The sequence below is a fragment of the Rhinolophus hipposideros genome (assembly GCF_964194185.1).
Source record: "Rhinolophus hipposideros genome assembly, chromosome: 18".
Classification (NCBI taxonomy): Eukaryota; Metazoa; Chordata; class Mammalia; order Chiroptera; family Rhinolophidae; genus Rhinolophus; species Rhinolophus hipposideros.
In genome coordinates this window covers 30,799,442-30,827,048 of record NC_138064.1, presented here as the reverse complement: position 1 = coordinate 30,827,048, position 27,607 = coordinate 30,799,442, and the positions used below count along the sequence as shown (strand labels likewise).

Below are 27,607 nucleotides of genomic sequence, written 5' to 3'. Positions count from 1 at the left end.
ATTTATAGAATCCTGGGATTATAATTTGAGTCCCACTATTTAGAAGTTCTGTGACCTTGGGCAAGTCATACATGATAGTAAAATAAATAAATACTTGTGAAGCACTTTGTGTCAGGCAGAGTAAGTAACCATTGAATATCAACTACAATTATTATCTAACGTGCAGAAATGAAATTCAAAATACGTAACAATTTGTATGGCCCTGTCAAATAGCGTGGATGAGGGCCCTCACTGTGTCAGGCATTGCATGGTTAGTTGCTGAGTGAAGGAGGGAGGGACCAGGGTTGCCAGGCAGCAGGGGAGCATCAGAAGACCTTGAGAAAAGCATCTTACCCACAAGTACAATATGATCTCAATATTTTACTAACTGGTGATGTAGTGCTAGTGTGCATGGCCTGTATATCGTCCCTGCTACTTTGCTTCTTCCATGCTCTAGGTACAGATGCGTTTGCTTCCATGGTTTAATTACTCACACTGATTGCCTCAGGCACAGGCTTCATATAGTACCCTCTGGTTTCTGCATAGCTCATATGCCTGCACTGAAGTCTACCTAAACTATCCGGCCGTTTGGCCTGCTGAAGCGACTCTGTAGACCCAGAAGCAAGAGTAAGGAAGATGGGGCTGACAAATGTTCTACTTTCATCTAAGACCAGATTAGCATCTCTAAGAGCTGTCCCTCCTAAAGGCATATGATCCAGGGCCCCCTTGCTAGGGCTTCCATTCTCTGGAGGATTATGTTTTGCCTTTATCCTACAAGATTTTAATGCAGGCAGAAACAGATTTTTAAATATGCCAGGTGGTTGGGGCAGCCAGTTAACTCAGTTGGTTAGAGCACGATGGTTGTAACACCAGGATTACTGGTTCGATCCCCGCATGGGCCAGTGTGAGCTGCGCCCTCCACAACTAGATTGAAACAACTACTTGACTTGCAGCAAATGGGTTCTGGAAAACACACTTAAAATAAATAAATTTAATAAATAAATAAATAAGTAAACCAAGTGGTCTAAAAGGAAAGGGAAATCTCAGGAGGGCAGTTCTCTCCCTCAGAGGGGTAGCATGGTGGATCTCATTCTAGGGAAAGAAACAGTGAGCAGCAGAGGGGTGGGCTACGGTGTGATCCCAGGCCATTAGCACTCACCAAGAGTGTTCTGGTCTGCTGCCACCTCTGAGAGGTGCCTATGAATTGCTTTGGTGTCACTATATTCTAAGCACAGACATGCGTCTGGACTTTAGGTCATCTATTTAAAAATAAATAAAAAACCTTTTCCCTCTCAATAAATTTGACCAAATCCTTCTAATTTATGCATGCATCTTTAAGTTGTCTGATACTGTGGATGAAAGGGGGGTGTTTGGACATACTATGTTATCAATAATACAGAGATGTTCATATTCTCCAATAGTTGCGTTATTAAATTATCCCTTTTCTGATAGTGGCTCTCAGCAAAATGCTATTCTTTACATTTTTGTGATAGATTTTTGAACTTATTTGAAAGCATTAATAAAGAGAATTTGTGAAAGCAGAGTTATTCTTTACTTCCAGGGAAAGTATTTTTTTAACCTTGTTGTAACAAGTAGTCTACATTTTGCTTTTACCATGTGTATATTTGACATATAATTTAAAAATGGTATGTTTATTAGTAGACAAAGAATTTAAAAAAATGTTGCTTTTCTTAGGCAAAAGATTAAGCTCAATTTGTAATTGTAATTTCCTCATAAATTTATGGAATTTATATCTTACGTGCCACAAATCATTGTTGCTATAGTCATTTTATATCTACAGTTTCTTTTGTTGTTGTTCTCGCAAGCTGAAATGTTTTCTTCTTTGGACATGTTTAAAAAGTATTACCAGCACCTCGGTACAATAAAGGTGTGTTATTTTTTTGCATCTTTGCTTCTTGCTAACTTGATCTGGCATTATGATGAGTAGATGAAATTAAATTTATTTTTTATATACAACAAAATCCGTTATTTCTTTTTTTAAAAGTTTGTTATAAATATGGCTTTCTGAAAAGAGAAAGGGACAGGAGTAAAAATTATACACAAATACCCACACTCATATAAATGCACACACACACACCCAAGACTCTAAAATCCTAGTCAAAAGCTATATTTCATAAAAGAGAATTATAGTAATGTTGATGGTTTGCCAAAACCTCAAGCAGTGACAAAATCCACAGAGTGTCCTGAAAGGGATGCCTTTGCAAAACTGTGCCTCTCCAGATGGTTTAGATTAGAGATGTTTAAAAACACATGGCAGCATTAGTTTGGTTTAGAATTCATAGTTAATTCAGTAGATAAAATAATGCAAATTTGAAACCCTAGCCTGTGTATCAGAAAAATCATCAAATCTTATGATTGCTCTTAGGGGAGGTTGGTATGTGATGTGTTGATTTTTAAATGATCTAATTGAAATAATAAAATTAAGCAAGAAGGAGTAAAAAAGGATTGAAAATACAAGAGTATAAGTAAAAACTTTCTTCTCTGCAGAAGACTTATTCCTTTAAGCTGTCATAGCCAATCAATTTGTATGGGATTTGACAGCCAATTGTCATTTCCTGAGATAAACTATGTAAAGAGGTTGTGTTACAGAGACAGTAGGGGGAAAAATCTCCCAGAACATGATTCAGAGAGAGGCCAAAATGTCCGTGAAACCCACTAAGTGTTGCCAGGATCCCCTCATCTTGCTAAGAATAGCAGATAAGCAGCTTACGCACACATTTTCCCTTTAGCTTATTCAGCCTTTCCCCTGCACGTACAATTTCTGCAAGAAAGTGCCCTTGGTCCACATTTTAGTAAATTATTTTGCCTTATCTATGGTTTTTAACCTTGGTGGGGGCTCTGTGTGAATAGTGCTGTTGCACATTGTGCTCTCTAGTACAAGATGTGTAACTGTTACCCCAGGTTCCTGAGAAGCTCCATCACTAAAAGCCTGGCTCCCTCTGTCCCCGTCCTCATGTCTAAAATCAAAAGTATCCCACCCTCTGATCCCACAGCTGGGCAGCCAGCAAACAACTCCCAGAAAAGCACTTCTGTATGGGAACAGTATTAACGTAATGATGTATATTATCGCGCGTGCTACCTGCGGCACAAATAAAAGCTTTCAGCTATGTTAAAATTGCCACTGGAAGAATGTTCATTTCAGGGCTCAAAGCCTTTCAGAAAACACAGAACAAAGATTCTGTAAAAATAGACTCAGAAGGTTTCAAACAACAGTTGATGGGCTTCAAAGGGCTTAACTCTCAAAGGTGGCACAGTGTTTAGTTCCCCCAGAATGGAACACATTTTGAGCATTTTCTAAGTATAAAAACTAGAACTGTGGCTTTTAATGTCTAGAAAGAGCTCCACAATCAAAGCAAATGTGCTTCTTTAGCAGCAAGTGCGCACACACATGCACACGCACACATGCACACAGACGCATACAAGAGAAATGTGGGGTAGAGGAGACAGACCCTGTGCACAGAATTTGTGTGGACTCGTGGAGAGTTCCACTGAAAATTCAACTTAATTTTGCATTAACAACAGAGACATCGTATTAGCCATTCTGAATTACTAACGCATAGTTCAGCGTCCATACCCACTTAATATTTGTAACCAGAGATTATATTTTCATTTCTTCTTCTAATCATTTGTTTTAATTAATTAATTTTTTTAAGGAGGGTGCAGCTCACAGTGGCCCATGTGGGGAATGAACCAACAACCTTGGGGTTCTTAGCACCACGCTCTAATCAACTGAGCTAACCGGTCACCCCTCTAATCACTTTTTAAGTAAATTAAAATGTAAAGCCCAGCTAAGTCAAATTCCTATTTTAAGATGGTTTAACTATGTTTTACTGTGTAGAAAATGGGGATTATGTTTTTGCTTTTCATTTTGTTCTTCATGTGCTTGTTTCTCATATGTGACTTAATACTTTTTTCATGAGACCTATTAATATATGAAATTGTAGAGTCTCAGGGCTGGAAGGAACTTTTGTGGTTTTCTGAACCAATTGCTTGTTCAATCCCTGAATTCTCTAGAATGATGTCCTCTTTCCCTGCCAAGTCACCACCTTGCCTTGCTTGAACATTGTTCGTGCTCCTGCACAGGGCAAACCACCCCACTTTGGCCAGTGCTGGAGAGTTTCTCACTGTGCTTGCATTCCATGCTAAAGGATTGCTCATCCTGGACAGAGCCAAAGTCACGCTGGAAGGTCGAGGTACCAAGTCCGGGAGTAGGCCAGCTGGCTTTGGGTTTCTGAGAGTGAGAACGAGCACACAAAGACAATACTGCTTGCCCTCCCCTGCCACATTCCTCAGGTGTCTCACCATCTTTATCCTCACCTGGCTTCCTTTAACATCATTTTATCAAAGGCTTAACAACATTGTGTCAACCTATTGCCATTAAAATTGTTGAAAAGATTTCACTTTGGGGGTAGGTGCTCAGGAGAACGAAAGTTCTACTTGTGCTCTGCTGGTCATCCCCCCACCTCCAAAACCAGACTTCTCATCATGCCCTCTATGTGTTTTATGGCATATCCTTTAATATGTTTGGTAAAATTGTGAGGACTTGCTAAATTTTGGAACTGGATTTCCCCCTGTGTAATGAAAGCTACTGAGACAGGCCTAACACAAACCTCCTGCTTTCAGAACATTACAATATGTTCTCCCCTTTGTAAGAAGGACATTTGAGCCAAATTCTGTAAAATATCACAAATTCACACAATGTGGAGAAAGAAGGCCAGTTCTAAAGTCATCTATTGCTCACTAAAGGAGAAAACTAAATGATTTTTTTTTGAAAAGCAAATAATAACATCCTCCAAACTATCCTTTCTATAAAAAGAAATTTTCATATATCAGTTCCTCTGATATGATATCTGCTGATTTGGGACATTGCTACTGAAATGAAAACATATTAACACTAAGAGTATGTGATAACCTGAACTAGTAATCAAACATCAAGGGCCTGATTGCTTTAATGAAGTGTTAAAAATGTTTTGATATTTGTATATTATAGGTCATAAATGACTGAGGGACTTATAAAATATTTATTCCCCAACACTGTTCATTGAGTTAGAAAGTACTGTTTTTCATAGACTGTGTAAAGGGAAACCAATGACCCTTTATTTTGTGTAATGATTTCATAGTTAGGTAGTTCTTGTGTTCTAGGAATAATGTCAAAATAAATGGGAAAAGAGCCCCTTGAGCTTCTCAGACCCATATTATTTAAATGCCAAATTTAAAATATTTCTCTCAAAACTTTTATGGATTTTTAAATGTTGTCTGTTTTGTGGATTCTTATCTTGAGGGACCCAAGACTATTGAATCTTGCCCATCAGTGGAATGAATTCAACCATAAATATATTTATTACATTACTGTGCTCAACCTCAAAACTCCTCTAAAGCAAGGAAAGATATAAATGAGCAAATAGATCCTATATTTCTATTCTGCATAGTTCCTACTGAAAACCTTTAATGAGCATAGGTATGATTAGTTTGTATCAACAATATTTTGATGCATAATTCTAGGACAGCGGAAAGCTGAAAAATATGATACATTGGGAAAAATGAAACTGTAGAAATAGGGCAAGGCTTTTCATTTTTACCTACAGAACACAACTTGCCATACCCTAGGTTGATGGCATGTTGGCTCAAAGAAAAACATTCTAAAGTTCTGTACAGCATGTTTTTTTAAAAAAACAATGAATGGATTTTTACTGCCTGGTTCCCATATATCGAGGTAAGAAAGATGATGTGTTGGAAAACTGGCAGTATCAGTTTAAACAGTTCGGTATAAAAGGCAAGACCTATATTAGGATTTACCTGTGCCCAGAGCCTGATTATTTGGAGCCTGAATTCCCTGGCTGAGCCTGAGGGGCCATGATCTGTTTCACTAGTTCAGCTACAGTTACCACCTGTGTTCCAACAGTTAAGTCGGACCAAGAGGAAAGGAAGCTCGCTGGGCTGCTTAGTTCCATGGCCACTCAAGCGGCTCTATTTATTATTCCACTAGGGAATGCTCTGCCCTTGAAGGCTGATCCGATGAGGGTGGGATCACAGGCAGCAGGTATGCCATGAACAACAAACCCATATTCTTAACATATGTTTAATTTGAGTAACTCTCCTCCTTTAAAATACCTCTTGATTTTAAATCCACATCCTGATTTGCCCGCTCTTGTTACCATTTTCTGCTGCCTGTTCTGAATTAATCCTTTGAGGTGGTCATTCCCCGGAAAGAAAAAAGGAAAATGAGAAGAGAGATGCAAAGTTGGGAATGTGAATGAAAGAGAATGGGAGAAAGCAGAGAGAAGGGGATCATTAAGTAGAGTCTGTTTTCATGTGCTACATTTTCTTTGAGCTGTGGAAGACAGGAGAGGTAGAGGAAGAAGAGAAGTACAAGGAAAAGGCACTTGAAAGGTTATCCGCTAATATCCCTACTGAAGAATGGAAATCATTTTTTGCATTAGAGCTCAATTTACAAAGATTATTTTGATTCTCCATCATACTTCATCTCAAAGAATTGGTGTAATCTAAAAAGTGGCTAAAATTATAAAAATAGTTTCCATAGTAGAAAAATTAAATGATTTTATTCCAACTGTCATAGTCAGTGTTTAAACTGAGATAATCTGAATTATATTTTCTATAGTGATCATGTCACTGGGGTGTCTAAACATTCTTTGTAAAAGTAGTAATCCCTAATTCTGATTTTTCATCAACAGAAAATTGGCTAAAGGTTAGAAATATTAGCCACCAATCGGTGTTATTTGTAAAACCTACAGAGAAGACTGGTTTTCTTGAGGAATTCTGAGTGAAAATACATTCTCCACTTTGGAATTATTAACCCTACATGAGGCTTTCTACATTTTTCTTTGGTATCCTTTCAGATTAGAGGATGATGAAGCTGCTTCCTATACTTATTTAGATTATATTTAAAAGCAAAATAGCAATAGCTTGTGCTAGTAAATGTTTTAAAATAGCAAACTAGCATGTTGCTTAATGTCATCGAATTCATTTTCCGTGTTTCTATCTACATGTGAATCCATCTGTCTATCAAATCCAAATTTTCCTAGGTCACACCCAACCAGTTAAATGAGGTCTTGCTAGCAGTATAAAACGCTATTTCTGTAGTTCCCACTTCATCTGCAATTTAGGGTTTCTGGGCTCTTCAAATTCTCCCATTTTTCTGAGAGCTCCCACAGGTTGCAAGCATGTTTGTGAACGAGGTTTCAAGGATGAGCTCTGATGCCAATGGCAGCTTGCTGGGACTCCAGTGCCCGAGCTCGATTGCCTACCCCTATGCCCTGACCCCATCAGGCACCCCAGGGCTGGCCCCCATGCACCAGCCATGTGCTGATTTCCTCTGCTACAGCATGATAGTTGCTGATCGCAGTTCAGAATCCTGAAGAGCCCGTGACTTCTAGAACTGACGCCAGTTGGGTCAGAAAATGTTCCATGAAGAAAGAAACAGAATGATTCTCTCCCGTCAGTGTGTATTCTTTGCCTCATGGATGCCTAAACACTGCAAGCTGGTATTTCACTGTCTCCAAAGTTTATAACATGTGCAGCCTTTATGTTTCCCCGGTAGCACCCTAATGCAAATAGCTTTCTGGCAGACCTGCTCCACTAGTCTGCTATTCATGAATATCCAAATTGTGAACACTGCTTGGGCTCAAACCTGATTACCTGTTTAATTTTTTTTTTCCAAGTTTGAAATGTAGTGATCTTTACTTCCACATTGGGACAGACTGCATTTTATCCAGAACAATTCGGCAGACATTTATTGTGTCTACACCCATGCTAGGTGCCAAGGCCACGTAATGAAAATGATCTTACACTGCTTATGAGGAATGTATACCCTTTCCCCTAGGTCAAAAGCACGAAGGTGTGATCTACGGAAGATTGCAAGCTACAAAACTGAGATAATTAGTGCATATTTTACTAGAATATCCCATTCCCCCTACTGTGGTGTCATCTGACTTAAGACTTAGTGGGAAAGGTTGAAAGTGGAGTGCGGATGGGGGTGGTTAAGTTAGTTTGTGGAAAAGGCCTTTGGAAAGCTGAGTTAGTCTGCATTTGTTGGGAGGCGACCTCACATGAAGAATACCTACCTCCTACCTCTAGTCCCTGCAAATGGTTTGGGGATGGTTGGTGAACCACAGGTATTCCTAAGGCTGGTTCCTATTAGACAGGGAAAACTAGAAGCCTCGCTATTCCTCATCCTTGCCGTGGAATGAAACCAATAAAGTCAGTTACTATTTAGACGAGTGAGTGAGTGCTGTTCATTTGGGAGAGAATGTTCCTGGGGAGGGAATGACCAATAGAGGCCACTGAAGGGCTTTCTGGGGCAGGGGGAGAGTTCAAGCAATGCGAGAATCAATGGCAACTCTGTTAACATCATTTGAATCTACCTAAATCAAAATCATAAGGAAAACCTTACCTTTGCATATATGTTTTTGTCTTTCCACAAATAAAACATGTAGTCATTCAAATCTGGCACAATGACTATCTACACAAGACTGAACTCTATAGAAGAAAACTACCTAAGAGAAGTTTGGATTGCCAGATGCTTGGCATCACGTAGTCAAAACATTTTGAATGTGTTTGAAAATAGTCTCCCAGATGTGTGACAACTTGTAGCTACCTATAGCTCTTTTCTGCATTGTGGAAGGAGGTGGGGTGAAAAACTGAGTTATATAGGAAAATGAAACTCTTATTGCCCTCCTGGTCTGATTGCCTTGGAAAAAAGTAGGTTTTTTTGTTTGTTTGTTTGTTTGTTTGTTTGCCTTTTGACCAATTTCTTCAACTCTGCATTTAACCTGGCAAATATAGACACAGAACTTTCCATAGTGTCTTGTATTTGCTGTGTGAAAGACATTATTGCCATCAAGTTATAACATTTTTAACTTTTAGAAGTAGTTATTTAGAAATTCAACTTTATTTTGTGTTTATTCGTCCTGATTCTTGATATTAAGTATTATTAATTACATATATATGTATATATATATATATATATATATATCCATTTGCCCATTTTCTTTACATTTTAAGACTTGTGTTCAAGAATATGGAATTAAATAAGGAAAGAATATAATAGAGATATGTTTGCCTTTGAATTAGATTTTCCCATAGAACTTCATTCTTCAGTGAGAGATACATGCTGTGTTAAAACCACCTTAGGTTTATTTGTGCAAACAGTAGGTGCCAAATATTTAATGACCTATTAGAACCGCAGAGAAAATTGCTCAGGAGAATTTACACCTTGTGAGTCTTGCACAGTTACTTCCTGTAGGCCACAGAGAGAGATTATTCTGTTTCTATTTAAGATAATTAATAGGTAAATTTGTGGATTTTAACACTGATGTAATATGGTATCACTGTCAGATTTAAAAGAAAAAAATATATAGCATCCTGAAGTGTTGTTGCATGTCACTCTAGTTCTTGATACTTATCTCTTTCTGTGAACATACTTAAGTACAGTGTTTAATTAATTTGCAATTATTCCCAATGACTCTTTGACACCACTTAGACATGATACATTGATAGAACTGACGCTGGACAAATAAAGTAGTTTGTCATCCCTTTCTGAATGCTACAATTAAGTGAAGGATAAGAGGTTTTCTGTGATTGTTTTAACCGAGAATGTATAAAAGTTTGCCCAAGTGACATAGATTACCAGACTTAAAATGTCAATTGTTTCAAAACAATTGCAAAACTTCAAAATGTACATGTGTAATTCTCCAACACTAACGTTCGTATAGGTTGCCTGCCAAAATTATCCTGAAACTTTTACCTGGGAGGAGGGTGGGGTAGCAGTTGAACAAAGCGTATTGTCATATATTTTTAATGCCACAAGGACAAATTTGAAAATGTTTTGACAGAGGGTGTGTGGACCTTGATTGACGTGATGATTAGTAGCACCTGTAGTGGGGGAGTAAGTCAGTGATTGTGACTTAGATTTGAGGGGCTCATTTAGGAGTGCGGAGGTACTGACTCAGAGGTTGGGCTTTCTCTAGTAGGATTCCAGTACATCTGTGCTTCTTTACTCCTGCCTGAAGATTACCACCTCCTCTTTTTTGTTGGTTGATCTGTTTGAAATGGTAATTGGAGAAAGGAGTTTAGTATGCAATGGTATGCAAAGGAAGTGGAAAAGAGTTTTAAATCTCTATTATGGTTGTATCATTTGTCTCTATGTGACAGTGAGCAATTCACTTACCTTTTAGGAAAATCTGTCACAACAGATTATATTCTGTCCACCAGGCAGAAGAGACTAGACTAGAATCAGAGTGTATTTTTTTAAGCCAAAACATGAGGTTGAATGAGTATGAAGATTGTATGTCTGGGACGGATCAGAAGTAGGCAGTATACAAGTGACCATGACTCTATCTAGTGATGAGCCCTGAGAATTAGCTAAATTCACAAATAATTCAAAGTGTTTAGTTTACCATTTTCTCAAAATATCTACCTGTTGATCAAATATTTATTGAACACTCTGGTTGGCAGAATAATGACCACCTAAAGATGACCTCCTAATACCAGGAATCTGTGAATATGTCACTTTATATGGCAAAAAGGACTTTTCAGACACAATTAAGTTAAGGATCTTGAGAGGGGGAGATTATCCTGGATTATCTGGGTGGGCCCAAAATAATCACAAGTATCCTTACAAGTGAAAGAGGGAGGCAGGAGAGTTAGACTCAGAAGGAAGCGTGATGATGGAAGCAGAATCAAAGTGTTGGGATCTGAACAAGACCTAACTAGCCACTGCTGCTTTGAAGGTAGAAGGTGGCCAGCCATGAGCCAAGGAATGAGGCTGGCCTCTAAAAGCTGGAAAGAAGGCAAGGAAGCTGATTCTCCCCTAGCGCCTCCCGAGAGGAATGAAGCTATACCACAACGCCCACCCCCCGCCAGACTTTAGTCCTTCTAACCTCCAGAATTGTAAAATAGTAAATGTGTGTTGTTTGAAGTCATTTGGTGTGGCGTGCGGTAAAGTGTGACAGCAGCAATAGGCAATGAACACAAATACCGACTAGTTCTCAGGAACTGTTTTAGGCACAAAATACAACAGAGAAAAGAGCCTACCCTTGTGAGGCTTACAAATCCAACATGCCTATTTTATTTTGCCCATGAGGAAATTAAGCTGATAAAATTAACATGATTATCTTGATTACCAGCCCAAGGATCTTTACACAACAACATCTGTACCATATGACTAAGGAAAAAAAACAAAAATACCATTTTGCCTCTCCCACACAAATTTTGTGTGTTACCCTGAAGGCGGCTATCCTCTGCCCAGTGCAGGAAACAGCTAGATACCAATCCAATTATTTTTATGAATGAAGGATCATCTATAGAGTAACAGTCCTGCTTTTACATTCTGAAGAGCTGGAACTACCTGAAGCCATCAAAAGAATAGAAGGTGGTCTTTTCTTTAAGGCAGTGGTTCTTAACCTAAATGAAGAAACTGTGTCCTACAGGAGTTAACTCACAGGAATGAAGTCACACAGCAGTACTAACAGGCCCTGCTAAAACCTGAGTTTCCTGACCCCCTTTATAGTCTCTGCCCATTTTCCCTACAGAGAGTGCCTGGATCCAGGTGCTTTTTCAGAATCTGAAATAAGAATCGAGTCCATTTCACTAACCTACATCCCAGCACACTGTGTGGATTACAAAAGGAAATTAACATGTAAAGAAACCCTTTGGAAACTCAAGGAGCCGTGTTAGTTCTCTTGCTATATTATTTGGCTGGTCTCACTGTTGGTGTCATTTTCAAGTGTGGGGCTTGATTTAATAGAGACAGCCAACAACTGTGGATCTAATCAAATGGGGCTCAAAGCACATAACTTTCAGTGTGGAGGGAGCTATAAGAAACATTTTCAAATTTTGGAGTGGTCTAAATAAGGCGTAAAGTATTCAAAAAGAGCAAGAGAATCTGGCTTAGGAATCTTGTTTTTCAGGTCTGTTATAGTCACTCTATGAAGTATTGCAGACAATTCATTATAATTTATCACACTGATACTCTTAGGTTGGATGAAACCCAAACACAACTGAGTTAGATGCATATTAAATTACCTCTTACTTAAAAAGGAGGGTGGTCTCACCAGGGCAGGATGGAGTTCATTAGCAGGCTGAGAAGTTTTTCTTAACTCTTCATTATCTGGTTTCATATTGTCCCCAGGAACAGTAGAGACCTTTCCTTTTTCAACTCATAGAGAAATACATGTGGCTCTTCGTGACTCTAATAACCGTCAGTTCCAAAGATAAAATGCTCATCATCACAAGTCTATAAACAGAAATCACATTATTATGAAAAGTGCTCCTATACTTTACATAAAGTCATTTCTTTCTTAGGGTACAGGAGAAAAAAATGTTGTCCTTGTGTATTTTTATTTAGATCTGCGCAATGCAAAATATTCCACTCCGTTATGATAAATGACTGACACACATATTGGCTGTGCTCTAACATATGTATTTAGGAATTATGATCACATTTCTTCTAGCTGACCAGTACTATCACCCGTATTATTCAATGATGGACATGGTTCAGACAGGATTCTCTTGACAGATGGCCTTTAATATGCCTCCAGATTCTTTTTCAAGAACCAGGAACTGTAAACTCCATACAAATGGCCTTTAATTTGAGCATTCTAAGTCTCATGAAGTGGGGTTTTGCCCCGGGGGACAAAAGGGACAGAGAAAAATCTCTGAGGTGCTGTCAATGTAATCATTTGATCCCAAAGGAATTTTTATTCATACATTTATGTTTGTTTCTGAGTTTATTGCTTTGTTCTTCTTTCAAAAACTAGCTCAGGTTGAACACTGGGGAATTTGATACCCATTTTATCGGTTAGTCTTCCAACTACACGTAAATGTCAGGTTAAGAGTGGATTTAAATGAACCACCAGGACAGATTTCTATTCCTTTCCACACGCTAGTCACTCTCCGTCTTTAGGTGTCTTGTTAAACATCAAAGAATCTTCATTGGAGAAAGCATTGGTATAGAAATTGGGGGATGGGTGAGATTTGGGATTAGATGACAATCACAAAAATCAGTTCATCTTTGTCTCTTTTAGCCGGCACTTAAACCCAGCTTTTTCTAGTCCTTTTTAAGTATTTCCAAGTAGCAGTTTATCAATAGAACCCCCAAGCTAGACATCGTCCTGAGAGGTCATCTGGTTCATCTCTGTGCCTTAAGCATAAGCAAATCTAAGTAATTCCAGGCAGATAAAAAGAGACAAACACTGCTTCTGCCTTGGAACCACATTACTTCTTGGCTGTGGGACCTCATTTCCCACTTGTGTTCCTGAGATCTGTACTCACCATACAGTTTTAATGCAAAAAAAAAAAAAAGGAGCTATTCTTGCGGAATTCTTCTATTTTCCTGCTAAATTTAGAATAATCCAACTAATTCCATGCACCCTCACAGCTGGCAAAAACCACCACAGTAACTGGAAAAAAAAAAAAGGGAAGAGCCTATGCATAGTGTGATACTTTAGTGTTTTTGTTGTTGTTTTTTTAATGGTTCCCCCTTGTAATTTCTGACCTGAATGGCATGGTAATGTTCGAATGTGGGATATTCCATGACTCTTTGGGTGGACCCTATGAATGTAGATTTATTTTATCAGCAGGGGATTGTTGAATGACATATGGAGACTGCATGGTCTTCCTCTTTTTCCTACCTCCTCAAATACAAAACCTGAACCCTACAAATTAGAAAAGAAATTGCCGTAAAGCAAGACACAGATCTATCTATTGTACAATTGTGTTTAGACATTCTTGCCAGTACAACAGTACTGAATCTGATTAGCCTATTTATTGTTGTGTTTGTAAAAACAAATACCTGATAACTGTATTCTCTTGGATTCTATAACTGAAACCCACTATTGCTTTTTTTACATAGCCAAGGAAGAATTCATAGGTTAAGAAGCTGGCTCTTTTTTTTTACATGGCTTTATCTATCAGCGCAGGAATGGGGAGGAGGCTGGGAGCTGGGGAAGGACCCATATTTCTGAATGCTGTGTTTGCCCCCTTTGCAAGGACTTAGTACTTTTTCAATAAAAAATAAATTTAATTTGTGGCTACACTTCAAGTAAGATGGTTTGATGGTAAAAGTAGAGCAGTCCAGTCCTTGATTTAGCGAAGTCGTGTGGCTGAATCCCTTAGCGTCACTTTCATGTGGTTTGGGTGAGCCATTCTCAGAAACCCCAAGCATTTTTGAAGATACTAAACTGGAGACATTCACAATTCTTCCCTCCCTTTTTGCTATTAATCCTTCATGTTTTAACAAGAAACGGAGTTAATACTGCCTACACTCTTTCCTGTCAAATTCAAACTCGTTTTCTTCTCTCTTAAATAATCTGTTCACTCTAGTCCATACATAAATCAAAGGGTTGGATGTCAACACCTGCCATATCCAAATACCAACTTGTGTTTTTGTTTTTGTTTTTGTTTTTTTGCTTAAGCAGGATGTAGACATTTGATTTGAAGAAAGCTGGTGCTTTTTAACATATAAAACAACGCATGTATTCATCTCTTCCTTTTCTTTTTTACAAAGTGAAAGTTTGCTTTAGCTTCACCACATCCATATTCCAGCCTAGGCACAGCAACCTGCGTTTCGTATTTCTTTATAAAAGAGACACTAAAGGGTTAGTAAAGGATTGGAAGTCTATACTGAAAAAGCATCTTTGACCTGAATGTGTTTCAGTGAGCATTATTGTCATATATGATGGCCTATCCCACTTTGCCTTATCCATAGTGAAGTTTTAGAATAAACAAATTTATGAAAATTGAGTGTGTGTAGTGTGTTTGTGTGTGTGTGTTATCCCCTTTCACCAACTGACCTCAAATCTTCAATTTTTTTTTCCTTTTTGTCCAAATGTTTTATAAGACCTAAAAAGATCTCTGTCTAAGCCTAATCAAAAGGAAAAAAGTCAAACCCAAATCGAGGGGCATTCTAGGAAAGACCTGGCCACCAGTATACCTCAACACAGTTAAGATCATCAAAAACAAAGGAAGTCTGAGAAACTGTCATAGCCTAGAGAAAACTAGAGACATAATGACTAACTGTAATGTGGTATCCTAGATGGGATCCTGGGAGGGAAAAAGGATGCTGGGTAAAAACTAAGAATCTCTGAATAAAAAGTATGGACTTCAGTAATAGTGTGTCAATATTGGTTCATCAGTTGTAATCAATGTACTACACTAATGCAATAATAGGGAAGATGTTACCAATAAGGAAAATAAGAGTGTGAGGTATAGGGGAATGGTATTATCTTCACAACTTTCCTGCACATCTAAAACTATTATAAAAAGTTATTAAATAAAAAATAGCTTTTGTACAGATTTCTCTACAGAACTCTTACTAGCTCTGAGGATTGAAATAGGTGGAGAGCCACTTTTTCTTTTGCATTTTAAAGAACTTGTTACCAAGATTCTTCACTTGGCTCTTGGGTAGTTTTTAGCTGGAATGAAGCAAAACATTTTTTGTATGTGTGTTTGTGAACTTCTCATTTTCACCTTGAATTTTAGTATTCATCTTACTTGTTAAGAGACTCTTCAGGTACAGGTGAGGATGGAATGCACCTAAAAATTTTCATTGATGGTTGTTTTTGAACTTTTTCCTAAACACCATCCTTTTTCCTAAGGGCCATCCTTTTCTTTAATTTCCAAAATATCACTATTTTGTTCAAGATGATTCCATCTCCTAATGAGCCTTTTATCTTAAACATGCATGCATATTATTTCATATTTCTTGAGTTTAGAAAACTGTTTCCCAGTTCCTGTGTCTGTGTCTTTAAGTAGGAAGTATCTTTTGTTAAACCACACAGAGTAACTCTTCTCTTTCCTTAATAATTAATAACAGTTCACATAATTATTTGGAGGGATAAACAATCATTTAAAAAGAACTCATTGTACTGAAATGGCATTTTTGGTTTGGCTGCATAGTGATATGATGAAAACAAAGCATTTTCTCCCAAAGCAGTGACAATAAATGCAGAGCTTGTCAGTAGTGACCCAATTGGTTTCCAGCTGCTAGCTGTTCAGTAGACTCCCATGAAATAATTGGTCTCAATCAGTTCTCAGCAGGCAGTATCCACCTCATGGTAAATAAATATCACCACAATTGGTACTAATTAGCTCTGTTGTCACCTGTCACAACTGGTAGGCTAAAAGCTGTCAGGTGATCGATTTCTACACCTGCAACAGAAGTATGTCCAACTGGAGACAGGTTGGAGATGCAATACCAAGGCTACCATGTAGGGCAGGGAGCCCAAAGCCCACCCTACCATGTGGGGATGCATGAAGTTTAGTCTGTGATTACCATTCCCACAGCCTGAAGTCACAAGTGTGGCCTCAATGAAAAAATGCACTTGCATTCAACTGATGCAAGGTTTCTAACTCAGCCAAGCCTTGGTTGAAATCTGGGCGTTACCACTTACTCATTTGCTCTTAAGCTTGTGGCTTCACTTGCCTGAGCCGGGGTTTCCTAATCTGAAAAAATGGAGGCAAAATTATCCACCTAATAGAACTAACTGATGTAGTGGTGTATACGGCATGTTTGGCACGTGGTAGGTGCTCAAAAATTTTGGAACACCCCCATAAGCGAATAATCAGGTAGCCTAGTGTGACAGTTATAATGATCATTAGCCCTCTTAATAATAATCAGGAAAACTCTCCAGTGTTCCATGCCAGCCTGGAGAGTGATGCTAATGGAAGTGAAGACCTAAACCTTCAGTATCCTTTCATTGATCATTTCCTAAGAGCCTAATCATTTAGGAGGGGAGGGAAAGCAAGGAGAGATGTAAAAACTAGCAAATAAAATGGAAGGAAATGGAGCAATGGCATTGTAGCAAAGGAACATTTATTATATCATGTGTGCCTCCGTTGGGCACATTGTAAAAATGGCACATGACCCCATGAGGGAAACATCCCAGGCATGGCCTACATTGATGGAAAACGAAATTCATCCCACAGTAACTTTAGGCCATGTTCTAATTCATTGTTCTAGAACTGAGTTCTCCAAATTTCTCAGTGATACAAAGCAGCAGGTGATTGTTAAATACACAGACCACTAGACCTGTTTAAAATTTCGATTCAGTAGATCCATGCTGGGACTTAAGAATCTGTATTTTTTTTTATTAAAGTGTAATCGAATGGTATGATCACCATGATAAGTCTAGTAACCATCTGTCACCATGCAAAGTTATTATGGTATTATTGACTGTATTCCCTATCTGTATACTACATCCCCATGGCTAATTTATTGTATACACGGAAGTTTGTACCTCTTATTCTTCTTCACTTTTTTCACCCATTCTCTTACTCTTCTCCCCTCTGGCAACCATCAGTTTGTTCTCTGTATCTATGAGTTTGTTATTGAACATAGGGATGCACATATCTTTTTGAATTAGTGTTCTTGTTTTCTTCAATAAATACCCAACAGTGGAATTGCTGGGTTGTATGGTAGTTCTATTTTTAATTTTTTGAAGACGAATCTGTGTTTTTAATAAACTCTCTAAGAGCTACTTATGTTCAGAAAAGTTTGAGAATCATTGATGTAAAACAGTACTTTTCTTTTGACTGCACACGGGAATTTCCTACGGAATTTTTGAAAATACTGATGCCTGGGTCCTATCCCCAGAAATTCTGATCTAATTGGTATGGGATATGGCTTGAGCATCAGGGAATTTTTTAAAGCTCCTCAGCTGATGCTATGGTACAACTTTGGAGTAACATTGATTTAGAAAATAGCCTGAGAGGTCCATGTACCTGTAAAGGATGAATTAGTAATCAGATGTAAAATCACATCACAGATAAGTAGGTTTCCAGCTCTGATTCAAGGTGTGAACTATGGCAAAAAAAAAAAAAAAAATAGAAAACTCCCTGGAAGTAGTATACAGATTGCCCTAGAATTTTGTTGTGTTCAAAAGTACTTGCACTGAAGGGACTACCAACTATGATTTAGAGCCTAAATTCCCCTAAATCGGCAGTGCTTGCAGTATGAGAATGCATATGAATAATTATGGCATGAATCTAATCTTGGCTTTCACTGGAGAGTTACCTCTGGTGCTAACTTTGCACTATTTTCTTTTCCACCTCTAACTCATTTCCAAAGTTAGTTAAGGTCAGGACTTGGAATTGCCATCAACAACAGGAGCTATAATTAGGCACGAGGATCGGTAAAACCAGAGGGAGAATCAGTGTCCCAGACAGGAGAGGAAGGTTGTCAAAAATAGACTCCAAAGAGTTAAAACATGTAACAAAATGTGTAGTAACACTTCTAGGAGTTTCTTGACCCAGATCATCAAGGCAGGAACAAGCATTACTAATAGAATTGTTTAGGAAAGATTTGTTGAGCAAAAGGAGGAGTCCTCTGGACCTTCATTTTCTCTAGAAATGTTTCTTCAAATCATGAAGTCGTCATTTCTAAGTCTACATGGGGGCATATTGTTTATCAGTCTTTAAACTGTATAACTTAATTCAAATCTCCCAACAGTTCCAGGGAAAAGAGTCAAAGAAAAACGCTCTCTTTGTAGGCAGGACAAGAACTACAATGCTTGTATTATGAGTTGAAAATTCAGGCTTAGACACCTCACACCAACTAGGAAATAAAAAACAAAAAGCAGAAAAGAACAAATGTTAATAAGGATGTGGGGAAATTGGAACCTTTGTGTATTGCTAATAGGAATGTAAAATGGTACAACTACTATAGAAATCAGTACGGAAGTTCCTCAAAAAATTAAAAATAGAATATAATCCAGCAATTACACTTATATGTATATATCCAAAATAATTGAAAGTAGGGTCTTTCAATTTTTGATATTTGTGCCCACATTAATAGCAACACTATTCACAATAGCCAAAAAGTGGAAGCAGATGAATGGGTAAACAAAATGTGGTATATACATATGATGGAATACTATTCAGCCTTAAAAAGAAAGGAAATTCTGATATATGCTACAACATGGATCTAATAATACTTGTAGTACTACATGGGTATAGTAACTAACACCTTTAAGACATTATGCTACGTGAAATAAAACCATCACAAAAGGACAAATACTATATGATTCCATTTATATAGTTTCCTATGTAAATGGTTCCTAGAGTAGTCAAATCCATATAGATAGAAAGTAGAATGGTGGTTGCCAAGGGCTGAGAGAGGGTGGGAATGGGGAATTAGTGTTTACTGGGTATGGAGTTCCAGTCAGGAAAGACGAAAATGTTCTGGAGATGGATGGTGGTGATGGTTGTACAACAATGTGAATATACTTAATGCCACAGAACTATGTACCTAAAAATGGTTAAGACGGTAAATTTTATGTTATGTGTATGTCATCATAATTTTTAAAATAAATAATTTGAAAATTTGCACACAAAAAAGTTAAGGCTCAGAGGATCCACACAGCTAAGTAGGAAGTCAGCTCTAGGGACTCCAAGTGTGTCAGCCTTCCCATTCTACCTCAGTGCCTCTTGGGGAGTAGAGACTGATGAGATGTTTAGGGGCAAGTGAAGAGGACTGAATAATTGTTTGAGGAAAGAGTGATCAAAATGGTTCAGACAATTGTCCTGAAGATAAGAAAAAAAGTTGGTAAATTCCATGCGATCAGAACCATATCTGCACACTTTTTAAAAAATTGAGATATAATTTATATACCATAAAATTCACCTTTTTAAATTGTACAATTCAGTATTTTTTAGCGTATTCACCAAGTTGCAAACCATCACCACTATCTAATTCCAGAACATTTTTATTACCCCCCTAAATGAACGTCATACCCATTATTAGTCATTTTCCGTTCTCCCCATGACCCCCATCCCTAAGCAACCACTGATCTATTTTCTGCCTCTATGGATTTGCCTGGACATTTTATATAAAATGTTCTGGACATTTTATATAAATGGAATCACAATATGTGTCCTTTTGTGACTTCTTTTACTTAGCATGATATTTTCAAGTTTCATCCATGTTATAGTACGTATCAGTACTGTGTTCTTTTTTATTGACGAATAATATTCCATTGCATGGATTTACCACATTTTTAATCTATACAATAAAATATGTATGTTAATCTTTTCCTCAGTTGATAGACATTTGGGTTGTTTCAACTTTTTGGCTACTACAAATAATGCTGTTATGAACATTCCTGTACAAGTTTTTGTGTAGTTATATATTTTCAGTTATCTTAGGTATAAACCCAGGAGAGGAATTGCTAGGTCATATGTTAACTTTATGTTTAACTTTTACAGGAACTGCCAGACTGTTTTCCAAAGTGGCTGCCTCATTTTACATTCCTGCCAGCATTGTATTAGTATTCTGTTTCTCCATATCTTCAGCAACACTAGTTATTTTCTATTTTTCTTTTTTCCCCAGCTTTACTGGGGTATAATTGACATGTAAACATTTAAACATTATAACCATCCTAATGGATGTGAAGTGACATCTCATTGTGATTTGTGCAGTTTTTTATTCTCATTGAAAAATTGGTAGAATTTCAATACTGAAAGGCATGAAAACTCCAAGATATTCTAAGAAAAGTTATCAGAATGAGTGGTTTCTGATCTTTAGGAAATCAAATTTTAGAATCAGCTACTGTTTTTTTCTTCTTTTTAATACAAACTCAGTCAAGAAGTAGCAAGCAAATTAATTCAATCTTTCCTCGTGGGCACTGAATTACTAATGGAGTGATTTAACTTTCAGTAGATGGTCACTCTTAGAATTTAGAAGAATGACGTGTGCACCCTGGGATAGTAACCTAGGCAAAGGAAAGGAGAGATCAGAAGGAAACAAGACCCTTTCCGTTCATCTCAATTAAAGTTAAGTGCCCGACTCATGACTCATGTCTTGGCCACCTTTACACCTTGCATGTAGTCAGATGCCTGGTGCTGTGTGATTGCCTGTAAGAGGGTTTTTGACAGCAGTGTTCTCCAATTACATGTGTTTCCATTAACAAAAGAAATGTCTTTGTGGTTTTCGTAGGTACTTGCAGAAATATATACTAACTCACTAGTAGCCAGAAGCATCTGATCTGTCTGCGTCTGACAGTTAAGCATTTGCTTTTAGGCAAATAAAATGTCAGCCACCATTAAACAGCATATGGCAACAATATGGCTGTTCCCTCTCTGGGGACCAGCCTTTCCCCAGAAGAGATGGTACTTGAAATAGGAGATGCTTTTGAGTGCAGAACCCCTATCCTTCCCACCCAGGCATGGTGGCTGGGGAGTGGGCAGAGTGCCACACACAGAAGGACAAACCAGATCAAATATGAACTTAGGGGACGAGCTCCCCAGCCAGCAATGACCAAAGGCTGTTTGTCCTAGGCATCTGGGTCTGTGGTTAAGGGGAAGTACCATCCCTAAGCTGGACTGGATTAGCTCTATAGAATAGAAAACAGCCCCCACAGCCACTTACGGAGGGATTGGGGCTGACTAGAATTGCATGCAGTGGAGTGCAGTGAGCTGAAGGAGACATTCAAAGTGGAGTCTCCACCCGTCTTGTCTCTGTGCAATTCCCTTGGTGAATGGGGTAAAATAAACGGCCTTGTCTAGAAATAAATGATGAGGGCGTGGAACCCTGTTTAGTGGGTCAGCGCGTGCTCAAGTGGACATGTGGCAATATGGATAAGAAGGAGCACCGCCTTTGCAGAGATGGCTAGTAACCAGTCTGCTCAAGATTAAAAAAATAAACCAAGTTTCCTCTGGAGCCTCTGGGCTTCTGCGTCTGCAGGAGATACCCGCAATGGTCAATAGAAATGGACTGATCCTCAAAACTTAGTCTCAAAACCTTTATTGTCCTGGTTATTGGTATGCAAATAATCAAATTGTGATGCTGGTCCTGTTAGAAACGGTGGTTCCTCCTACAATACAGTCTCTGTGTTACCTGTATTGGAATGTAGTCGGTCAGGCTCACCAGTTTTATCAAGCTTTTAACTATGAAATTACATTTCTGGGCCCCTGATTTTACCGTCAACGTGGCCACATACATGAAATCCCTAGCCTTGTAGAAACAGTGTTCAACTGTAGTATCAGGAAACCTTACTTTGATTAGACAATCAGCAACATCCAGAAATTCTGGTCAACTTCATTATTTTTCCACTCGTGTGAATTACTTGATTTGAATGTTTAAAGGCCATACATTATTTCTCAAAATAATTCTGTTCCTAATTTTTAAAGAATAAAATAGGTGCAAAGTTAAAAGTATAAAAATATCTATGTAGATACATGTTTTTATAGAGCCAAGAATCACAAGGTAGGGATACATCTTGTTTCTGATTAATTTTGTCTAAATTGTATTAATCATGTAATTTAATAATGCTTTATTATGACACTGAATAACTGAATTAATACAAAATGTTAAATGCCTCAGAAAGTGATGAATTTCTTAAGAAACAACATTAATACTGTTGATATTTTTTATAAAATATGTCTTCAGAAAATGTACTGTTAAAAACATTTTAACAGAACAACAAAAAACCACATATTTTAGTAGTGCCAATCAATTTTTCTGGAATGCTTTTTTATTCTTTACTGAATAGATGTAACTGACAGGATGATATCATCCTTTGCTCTTTATGCTGACAGACTATAAATTCCATGACAATTGGCAACAACAATTAGATCAGTACAGTAGCTGTATGAACAGCAGGAGATTGCGGGGCGGGGGTGGGGGGGTTCCCAAGACACTATACTCCTACGGGGTATGCATACTTTGCAAATCAGAAGAAGCTTTCTCTGTCAGGGCTGTCGTTGGGGAACTGTTCAAAAGGAACCTAAACATTTGGATGAAAAATAAAAAAATTCAATCCTCTAAGTGTTTGCTACCATTGCATCAAACATCAGGGTACTTAAAAACATCTCAAGAAGTGACCAAATTCTAACTTTACATCGAGATAATTGAGATCATACTGCTTTCATGTTTCCATACGAATGATAGGCATACCCTGGAGATCTGTTTTCAACCTTTGTATATATTCTATAGTACTATAATTAATGTATTGAACTTGAAAAAAATAAATGAAATTGATGAATCATAACTTCTTCTCCATTTCTAATCTCTCAAATATAAAATAAAAATAAGATCTACTCTATTCCTCATGGAGATATTGTAAAGATTTGTTTGCAGCAAAACAGAATAGCCTGGGATGGCAGAACTCTGATGCTCCAAGGTGCTGTTTATCTTTTTTAGCATTAATTTGACTTTTTGTCAAATGTAAATAGAATTCTGAATTTGAGATGGGGGGCTTTCTGTGACATTTAACTTTTTAAAAAACGACTGAGTGGGCACTAGGTGTTTGATGAATGAATGAAGGAATGAATGAATGAAGGAATGAATGAATAAATGACAAAACAAGAATTAGACTTCTCACTTTGTGGGGCTGGAGTCTAGTTGATTGCTGACTATGTGTTTCAGTTTTGTAGCAATACCCCCACTGTTTATTTTTCTCTAGTCTCTCAACAAACTGTGCAAGGTTTGGAGCAATATTTGCTGGGGTTTAACTGAAACACGGAAGCAATCAACTGGTTGAATTCTGGATTTTTCTAAGTTAATGACATTCCTTTATCCGTATTGATTGGAGCTTTGGTAAATTCAATTGTTGATACCACCTGGATAACTTTAAGTCTTTCTGAAGATTTAACGAAAATGTTTCCAACATAGCTCAAACAACATAAGAATTTCATCAATTGAAAACTAAGAATCGTTTCTGTGGGATGTGTAAAACAAGAAGCTGACCAGCATTATTTTCTTTTTCTTTAATTCAGTATCATTATTGAGAGTTATTCTTGAACTTTATGAAAACCAGATTGGGGCACATGCATGTTCTCCATTGAATTGTATTCAAGGAATTGGAACTGAAAATCATTCAAACTAGGAAAACATGACATTGAAAAATAGTCCACATTCTTTATTCTACCTCAGAGTATCTGAGACTGTTTCTGACTAGAAAGCCTTAGCTGATAGTAGGTCTGATTTTTAAAAAATGGATGCTTTGCCTCCCCATCAGAAAGGGTCACAATTTTTTTTCAGTCACTACTTTGCTGGCTTATCAGTGACAAACTTTGATTGTCTCACTTTGTTGCTCAGAAAGCTGTGATTTCTCACTATGGCCCACAGAAAAACATCCAAACAGTGCTCGCCATTCAAGGCCCACTCTTGTCCTCTTCAGCCACATTTCCTATTACCTGCCTGTTCCATGAAAGCTCTGTCCCAGCCAAACCAGACTGTGGGCTGTTCACCAGCCTCGGTTTTTGGTGCCTCCAATCTTTTCTTCCCATTATCCATCTCTCAGGAATGCCTGTTTCTCCACTTGATGAATGTTCCACATATATTTCAAGGGGTGATACATTTTCTTTCATGAGGTCTCTCTCACCGTCCTACCCTTTCCACCTCCCTCTTTTCTCCCCTTTCTTAATTAAAACAAATCTTCCCCTATCACATACACAAGGCACACACACATACACACATGTATTCCTCTAATTTAGTCACAACATGTACCACATTCAAGGCTGCTACTTGTGTGTATGAGTTGTGCCCGCACGCTTGCAGGATGTCAAGCCCAGGGACAAGTGAGGAGAAAAATTCACCTTGCTTTTCTCTTGCCAAGGCATGCACCCACCCACATGACTATGTCTGTGTAGAGAGGCACCTTTTTCTATTTCATACAAAAGAATGGACTAGTGTGAACGACAGCAGCAGCTCTATCCATCTGCCTACATGCCTTTTAGTTTTTTTTTTTACCTGGACACATGTTTATTGACGGCAGTGACTACCTTTGTATTTCTGGCATGCCTGGTTACAATGCCTTATACATAAGATCATTTATTAAATTTAATGAAGGGGTGAAATGTATTTATTGAAAACATTTGCTTTTGCCTATAAACGCAAACATGGAAGCACTACAGGAATCAAAATGGACTTCTTCGCAGATGTGGAAGAGCCAGCTTGTCTGATTTTAAGTATATCATGGTTCTGTCTCAGCTAAGTCATTTCCCATAAAATGTAGTGCCCAGTAGTCTTTTTGTGGAATTTCAGAAACCACATTCACGATGCTATGACAGGCCATGGCAGAGCTGGACCGAAATCCATTTCTGACTGTTTGTTAAAATAGGCAAAGAATAACATTAAGAATTGTCTGAAGTGGGCAGGATAAAGGTCAAGAGAATGCCCTTGGGAGGCGAGGGAATATGGGGAGGAACCAGTTGGATCAGTCTAAGGTCCGTCTACTTCCTAGAAGTCTACATGAAGCCAAAAAAAACAACAAAAAGCACCCATCTCACAGTTTTCAAAGCCTCGCCAACACTGCATAGTATAACCTGATGTTGTCATGGCCTCAAAGTAATGGCTTTGTAAAGACTTCAGGGGAGAATTAATATTAGCTCTGATACAATTGTATTGGTCCATGGGAAATGTCCATAAACCAAGCTTTCCAGACCCTAAAACAATGATGTACATCAGATAGGTTTTATGCCAACTTGATGACATGACCAGAACTTCACATGTCAAGTTTCAAGGGGTAACCGCTGGCCACCCTCTCAAGGGAAAGCCTGGGTCTGTACAAAGCAGGCACCGAAAAATTGCTTTATGTTTTCCAGGGTGTGTTGAGTTTATGTGATGAACTGTTTTCTCTTCAGGAAAATACAAACCTTCTCCTGGCATGTCACAGTGCACCTCTCTCTGCTTTTTCTTTGCAGTCCTCTGTGATGTCAGTCTGCTTTGCTCGTTTCCATCCCAACTTGGTGGTTGGTGGGACTTACTCGGGCCAGATTGTCCTGTGGGATAATCGCAGTCATCGAAGGACGCCAGTGCAGCGGACTCCCTTGTCAGCTGCTGCACACACAGTAAGTCCAGCTTTTGTCACACACCTGTCAGCCATCCAAGCCCTGAAAGAGGGGATCACTGACAAAAGGACAATGCTGTCAGTAACTCCAAGTTAGAAGTACCCTAATTTATAGCGATTGTATCCTGATGACTAAAATAAAGCTGAGTGGAAAGTAGGTGAAAGAAGCGCTGGGTTTAGAGAAATCACTTAATATTCTATAAATTTTAGCACATGTGAAGGATCTCTTGGGATATCTCAAAGGCCACCAGTGAGGATGGATTAAAACTAAAAATGGATACAGGGAGACACTTTGGAAGTGGTTTCTTTTCCTAAAGAAACCTTTCCCACTTACACCATAAGGTGGAAACATACTTTTGAACAGACCATGAAGAGTAAGGATTTCATGTGTCGGGATGGTACATGAGACTTTTGCCAACAGGCCTTGTTCACTTGTGATTAGAGGGAGTGCTATGACTTTAAATTCTGGAATGCATGGTGTAAGTCTCAGTGGTAAAGTCTACAGTGACAATATAATCCCTAAGGTTAAAAGTCAACATCTCAAAACCATTACCCATAATTTAGCACAAGAGGTTCCGTATAGTGTTCGGAAGACAACTACTCTGTCATTTCCTTTAAGAGAATGACAGGTGTGTTTAGCAATTGTTAGGAGGAATGAGAAGACAAGCATGTCTCCATCAATCCTTGCTACCTTGACATTCAGAGCAACGGATGTTCTTTCTCTGAAATGCCCAAATTATGCCCAAGAAAGAGCTCTACTATTGTTTCAATTTCCTTAATGTAGATGCCTCATTTGTTTCATCTCCTGGCCTCAGAACCACTCTAGCTTTAAAAAGGGGCTGCTAGCTGTTGTAGTTAGACCATGAAGAGGAAAATACTTCCACTCTTATAAAACTGACAATGGGAAATGACAAATACCAAGTCAGCCTTAATTCTGATTGACTTGGGCCTAAGACCCATACAGGTAAAACTAGTTCTTGGGAATCTTGGAAAATTGCTCATGCCTACCCCATTTCTTCAAACTAATAACAGAAAATTGTGACCCAGAAGATCGGTTTGGTGCAGGTGTTTGCTGAAGTAGCGTGAAACCACTTCTTGGCTCTATGTATGTATCTGGTGTGTTTGTGAGCATACCTTCTGAAATTTCAAAAAATTACAGATCCAAATGTTAGAATATTTAGCAAGAAGCTTTTGGGGAGAATTGAAATCCATAAGCTCTTCCAAAGAGTGCATTTTCCTTTTTCAAATATTTTAGGATGTGATCATCACAACTAAAATACGATTATTATCAAACAGAGTGACATTATTTCTGTTAGAAAATGAAACAATTTTTTTTCTCTTGCTGGGTTTTGTTGAATCCACAGTTAAAGTAGAGCACGGTCAAATTTGTGACTGTCTTTCAACTTACTAATGCCTTGTTGATTGGTAGCGGGATCAAAAGTGGTTAAGGGAAAAGAGGTCCACCACAGATTGCTAACTAATTTCCTTTCACACCCACCACACATATGCATTTGGGACAACAGGAAATTATAATTAAAGCAAAACCCTTCTGCCACACAGTGAGTTTATTCCTAAAATAAATAAAAACAATCTGGCATCTGCACTGGAAAAATGAGCTGTACTATCTCTTTTTTCTTTCCATTAAGTAGAGTTGTGTATGTCTGTGTCTGTGTATGAATAGGCATGCCCACGTGTCCGCTTCTGTTCTGGTTTCTTTACATCTCTCTCTTTCCTTTTAAATTGAGTTTTATTACTCATGAAAACACAGGCCAGTAGTACTGATTAAAGCCAGGGAAGGGCTA

At 38.2% G+C, this 27,607-nt stretch overlaps 1 protein-coding gene across 8 annotated transcripts in view; it reads left to right on the top strand.

The window, feature by feature from the left end:
- DYNC1I1 (dynein cytoplasmic 1 intermediate chain 1) overlaps positions 1-27,607 on the top strand; it is a 289,426-nt gene that overhangs the window by 197,739 nt on the left and 64,080 nt on the right. For all 8 annotated transcript variants that reach the window (XM_081079542.1, XM_081079541.1, XM_081079540.1 and 5 more), the window contains one exon: positions 25,660-25,806. In XM_081079542.1, coding sequence (XP_080935668.1) covers positions 25,660-25,806 — 147 coding nt within the window. The remainder of the gene's footprint in view (positions 1-25,659; positions 25,807-27,607) is intronic.